This window comes from Formica exsecta, unplaced genomic scaffold, assembly GCF_003651465.1.
Source record: "Formica exsecta isolate Colony F162 unplaced genomic scaffold, ASM365146v1 scaffold969, whole genome shotgun sequence".
In the NCBI taxonomy this organism is placed as follows: domain Eukaryota; kingdom Metazoa; phylum Arthropoda; class Insecta; order Hymenoptera; family Formicidae; genus Formica; species Formica exsecta.
In genome coordinates, this window is record NW_021853732.1 from 109,916 (window position 1) to 116,329 (window position 6,414).

Here is a 6,414-nt window from a genome sequence, read left to right on the forward strand (position 1 = left end):
TAATTTAAAAAAATAAAAAATGGCAGCATGTTGAAAAAAAATATTTTTTTTTTTAAAGATCCATCTTTTTTAACAAAAAAATGGGGAGTCGAACTGTCTAAGACTTAAAAAAAGGCTTCGTTAACAGATGCGGAATCTTATTAGGAACTCGCATGCAACATTTGAAGTCAATTCGTCGAACGTAGCTCGAGTTTTCATACACACCGTGCATGAAAATATAAATCTGCAAATATTCGCATAACTAGATGTCGATACCTTTGAAGCACCAATTTAGCCTGGTAAATGAACATCCTTAACAATGTAGTAAGCGTAGATGAATGATGAATGTGCATTGCGATAATATTGGGCTGAGAACTTTCACGTTCGTTCTCTTCATTATTAATAGTGTAGAGAAGCCGAATAATTATTTCGATCATTTTTTTTTTAATTCTTTAGAAAAAGTATCTTTTTTATTTTTAATTATTTCTTTTAATTTTCTGGAGAAAGTATTAACGATTCAAACTCGCGCTTGGAACAAACAAAGTTCCGCGAAAATGTAGCAGTTTATATAAATAAAATTAATATATTAAATTAATATATTAAATTAATATATAAAATTCTCATTTTTCGAGAAACGGATAAGCTCCCTTAACGGTAATGCGACAAGCATCTATTATCTTTATGCTAGAAGTATAACAGCAAAAATGAAAAAGACTTTTCGGCAATTAAGCTTTGCGAGAATATGTAACAAAATATTATTCTTGGTTTAAGTTTAAATATAAACTTCATTTTAATAGTATCTTACAGTTCGAGGCTTAACTGTCTGTCTAAGACTTAATAATGAAAATTGAAGGATCGTTCGAGACAAAAGATAATTAAGGATGATAAGGAAAGATCGTCTTTGAAGTTTATGATCTTGTCAAAGTCTCATCAAAGCAGCACATCGTGTCTTTAGCTTATTTTAGAATCACTTTGTATGTAAATTAGTTAATAAAACTTAAGCCCTCAACTTTATCAGACAGTTCCATTATTACATCTGTTTTATTTTGTACAAGATTATATTTTTATGGAGCAAAATGCATAGGCACGCTTCTTTTCAAGCTTTTCGTTGGTTTCCTGGCGAAAAGAACTTTCAGTAAAATCTCGAATGAGAACAAATTTGCCTAACTTTAATTAGCAAACACGCTTAAGTGCCCGAGACATTCAAAGCGAATCGATTTACTTTGGTCTAATTAAATACGGAGGAAATATGTATAAATGCATCTACTTGCAATAAAATTATGAACAAATCGCTAATAAGTATTTACATATAGTGTAATACCATCTTACGCAGCGACATACTTTTCGTAATCGCAGGTATCGGACTGGATTTTTGCAAAAATGAATTTTTTTAAAATTAAACTTTATCTTCCTTCTCTCTCTCCTCCTCTCTTCTCCCCTCCCCCCTCTCACCTCTTCTCTTTTACGATATAATTATATTCAATTAATAAAGAAAAAGTTCTAGAAAAAATCGACACACTTGATTGAGATGCTCTTTTTATTATACATTTATAATAAAAAATGTGCTAATCTATAGATTTGAGTTAATGAGATTTTTACTTGAGATTTACAAGACAATAATTTCGTAAATAGATATGGATTCTGGTAATTGTATTTTTACACACAAATATAAATGTTAAGGTTCGGAATATGTTAGTAATAAATATAATAATAAAATTATGAAATAGTACATTAAAAAATTCAAATTAAGATAAGAATTTCTTATATCAATATACATTTGATTAAAATGTATACATATTTTATTATATATTTACTTCCGATGTAACGAATTTCTATAGAAATTATGTTTCATTAGCAATTTTAATTGTTTTATTAGAGCTGCCAATGAAGATATGAGAATGTTATAATTAATTATATCAGTTACATGTTTGGAATTGGTCATAATTAGTTATATCATAGTTATATTACAGTTATATCACACGCTATTGTAATTTCTAATTAGTTTTATTCAAGTTATATTCGCACAAACACGGGCACGCGTTCTTCTAAATTTAATTATGATTTTTATTTTTCTTATTAAATCTTATTATTTTCAAAGAAACCTGCGCTTTTGCGTTTTAATTAAACTTCAAATACCGTTCATTTTTCATTGTCTGATTAAGTAAAATGATAAATAATATTTTCATTTCTATTTAAATATTTGTCAATTAAAATTCAAATATTTATTCGTAGCGAAATGTTCCGCGCAAAACAGTATAAAAATTATATCGAGAGTCTTTAGTTGGGTTTAACATTGTCGTATCAAGTTGCGAATTAGTTTAGAACGTCGGTATGATTTTATATAGTCTTGATTAGCGGATATATGCTTAAATATTCTCTCTCAAATACCTTATGCAAATTTAGTGAATTAAATTAAGCATAGGAAATATATGTAAAGAATTTGCTACATTAGGGTCATTAGATAATTATAACAATTATAATAATTATAAAACAATTATTGGCTCAGATTGTATCTATTATTGCAGTAGACAAGATTCCGCTATTTTCTAAAACAGAATAATTATTCTAAATAATTATTCTAAAACGCCAAAAATACCCAAATATTTTTATAATATAAATCTAAATTGTATCTTTTACATGATTTTTTCTTAATTATATTTTTCACAGAATCGCGACCATTTAAACTTTAAATTGCGATTTTTTTCTTCTAAATGATAATTTATTTTATCTAAAAATTAAGAACAATTTAAATTTCTTATAGTCTTGCGTTAAACGTTACGCTCCGATTTTTGTTCGACAGATAATCTCGGCGCGACAGCGCAATTATGAAGGCTAAAAAGTACTTCATCTTCAACAAGAAGGTACTCTGAAGGCATTTTCGACGCCAATCGGGGCCCCGAAACATTTTGCGCGTGCATTTCTACGCGATCGAGAGGACTCGCGCGGATTCCTGAGGATTTCTGATTTTCCGAACGGAAGAAAGGCATAACGTTCGAAATCCGGTCACCCGGAGAGAGCGAGCGTGTCCGCACGGGGAGAGAGAATCGAAGAGGGTTACGCGAGCCTGGGACAAACGCTGGGACGATCGATCGATTACACGAGGGAGGAGGACCAGGAGCGCGGAATAACTCCGAGTGTTTTTTCTCGCGGCTGCGAGCTCTCGGCCGTTCAATCGTTTAATCCGTAGGTACACGAGACTAGAAATAATGGTTCCATTGTGTATATTTAGCATTTATTTAGCATTTGTGTATATATGTATATATATCTGAAAGAGAACGAAGTATCCACGAGTGCCGCTTAATTACGCATTTCTTGGGAAGATATTAAATATGCAGTAGTTTTAAAAACAAGCCTTCTTGAATATATTATAGAATACTCTTACAAATAAAAGATATATATATATATATATATAATTGTAATCACTTTTTTTATCATTATACGCAGCTGGCTCTAATTTCGATTATATATATATATAGAGAGAGAGAGAGAGAAAGAGAGAGAGTTAAATGTAATTTACACTCAAATTTACATCAATGAAAAGAGTTCCTATGCTATACTTCGCAAAAATGAACTGAAGATTGTTTTTCATTTTCGATACTTTATAAAGTATTTTTATTAAAAATTTTAAATTTGATCCCATCACATTAAATGTCGATCCTTTTTTCGCTGAGATCGTGCGCATCTGTGACTCTCCATCTATTCCCAATACGAAAATGATTAACCTAGTCATTAGGATATATATACTCACTTATATTAAATTTGGAAATATTAATGTCAAAAAAATTATGGGGAAATATATATATTTGGCCGACTATAAATAGATTATACGAGGAATTTTTTTAATTAATAATCAAAAAAACAAATAAATTTATCTGTTTCAAAGATGTATCTCTAACTTTTTTAAGAACTTTTAAATACTAATTTGTATATAGTTATTATAAAATATAAAATTTGTATATAATTATTATAAAACAATTATAATAATTATGTATAATGTTTTATAATTATAACAATTATAATAATTATAAAACAATTATTGGCTCAGATTGTATCTATTATTGCAGTAGACAAGATTCCGCTATTTTCTAAAACAGAATAATTATTCTAAATAATTATTCTAAAACGCCAAAAATACCCAAATATTTTTATAATATAAATCTAAATTGTATCTTTTACATGATTTTTTCTTAATTATATTTTTCACAGAATCGCGACCATTTAAACTTTAAATTGCGATTTTTTTCTTCTAAATGATAATTTATTTTATCTAAAAATTAAGAACAATTTACATTTCTTATAGTCTTGCGTTAAACGTTACGCTCCGATTTTTGTTCGACAGATAATCTCGGCGCGACAGCGCAATTATGAAGGCTAAAAAGTACTTCATCTTCAACAAGAAGGTACTCTGAAGGCATTTTCGACGCCAATCGGGGCCCCGAAACATTTTGCGCGTGCATTTCTACGCGATCGAGAGGACTCGCGCGGATTCCTGAGGATTTCTGATTTTCCGAACGGAAGAAAGGCATAACGTTCGAAATCCGGTCACCCGGAGAGAGCGAGCGTGTCCGCACGGGGAGAGAGAATCGAAGAGGGTTACGCGAGCCTGGGACAAACGCTGGGACGATCGATCGATTACACGAGGGAGGAGGACCAGGAGCGCGGAATAACTCCGAGTGTTTTTTCTCGCGGCTGCGAGCTCTCGGCCGTTCAATCGTTTAATCCGTAGGTACACGAGACTAGAAATAATGGTTCCATTGTGTATATTTAGCATTTATTTAGCATTTGTGTATATATGTATATATATCTGAAAGAGAACGAAGTATCCACGAGTGCCGCTTAATTACGCATTTCTTGGGAAGATATTAAATATGCAGTAGTTTTAAAAACAAGCCTTCTTGAATATATTATAGAATACTCTTACAAATAAAAGATATATATATATATATATATAATTGTAATCACTTTTTTTATCATTATACGCAGCTGGCTCTAATTTCGATTATATATATATATAGAGAGAGAGAGAGAGAAAGAGAGAGAGTTAAATGTAATTTACACTCAAATTTACATCAATGAAAAGAGTTCCTATGCTATACTTCGCAAAAATGAACTGAAGATTGTTTTTCATTTTCGATACTTTATAAAGTATTTTTATTAAAAATTTTAAATTTGATCCCATCACATTAAATGTCGATCCTTTTTTCGCTGAGATCGTGCGCATCTGTGACTCTCCATCTATTCCCAATACGAAAATGATTAACCTACCGAAGCAAACTCGGACTATATATATATATATTTTTTTTTTACATTTTGTACCTCTAGATTTGCGTTTTATTACCAATTTCATAGAAATTATAAGTTACACACAAAAGTAGCATTGCACAAACAAAATTTTCTTACCGACACTTCAAATTGTCTGAACATTTAACTCTAATTAAATATTCTCTGTCTCTCTCTTTCTCTCTCGAATTAAAAGGGTCAATTACTACAGAACTCGCAAACGTTTATTCCTTCACGCTTATTCTCTTCCATACGATATAATTATGATCACGCGGTATAAAAGGCTAACATTTTTTCTTTTACATATATTTATACATATAATATTTTATTCATTGCATATCATTCTCATTTTACCTTTTATCACGGGTTAAAATGTCAGCAAAATTAAGTGAATTTGAATACAATAGCCATTTACTATTGTATATAGTTTTAAATGGTCTTTCTTTGAACATTAACGGAAACTACGGTCTTCTACTTTGCAGTTCTTCCGAGAAGTCCGGGAAAAGTATAATAATCTAACGATCTAGATTCTGGGGGTGGGGAAGAAAGTAAGCGGACGAGAGGGGGACAAGCTCGCTCAGAGTCAATCGTTGATCAATCATAAGAGGAGGGAAGTGATAGTCGGGGAGACGACACACGTGGGGATAAGACTCGGGAACGTTTAACAGTTGGATCCGAACGCGCGGTGTTTCAATGAGACAGGGAGATGAGGACGAGGAAGTCGTTGCTGCCGATAGTTCTGCTGTGCGTCACGGTGGTGGGCCTGGCGATCTGCCAGGAGAAGAGGTGGCCCAAAACGACCACGAAGCACCGGGATAAAAGCGCCAAGGGCAAGTACGATCCCGATTACGCGGACAGGACGAGGGAGGATTCTGAGGAGCTTTATTACGATCGAAGTTCGGCCACGGACTACGGTCCCGACGCTCTACACAAGCTTAAGACAAAGCTGGCCTATAGAAACGCCTATAGAAACAACAGAGCAATCGACAACTCCAGGTATGTGTTAAAAATGTACACACACATATACATAATATATCAAATAATACATTTTTTATTATATATATATATATATATATATTTTTTTTTATTTATATACAGGGTGTTTTATATTACCCGTCTACCCCTTTTATTTTGAAAAGGGATGGTACTAGGAAA

General features: G+C 31.9%; 1 protein-coding gene across 7 annotated transcripts in view; it reads left to right on the plus strand.

Moving 5' to 3' along the window:
- The window catches only part of LOC115245394 (insulin receptor-like), a 75,241-nt gene that overhangs the window by 58,599 nt on the left and 10,228 nt on the right, over positions 1-6,414 (plus strand). For 4 of the 7 annotated variants that reach the window (XM_029823683.1, XM_029823687.1, XM_029823685.1 and 1 more), the window contains 2 exons: positions 2,780-3,162; positions 5,742-6,255. In XM_029823683.1, the coding sequence (XP_029679543.1) occupies positions 5,966-6,255 (290 nt within the window). In that variant the 5' untranslated portion in view covers positions 2,780-3,162; positions 5,742-5,965. Of the gene's footprint in view, positions 1-2,779; positions 3,163-4,328; positions 4,706-5,741; positions 6,256-6,414 lie in introns of those variants that run through there. The other 3 variants (XM_029823688.1, XM_029823686.1, XM_029823684.1) reach the window with 3 other exon arrangements.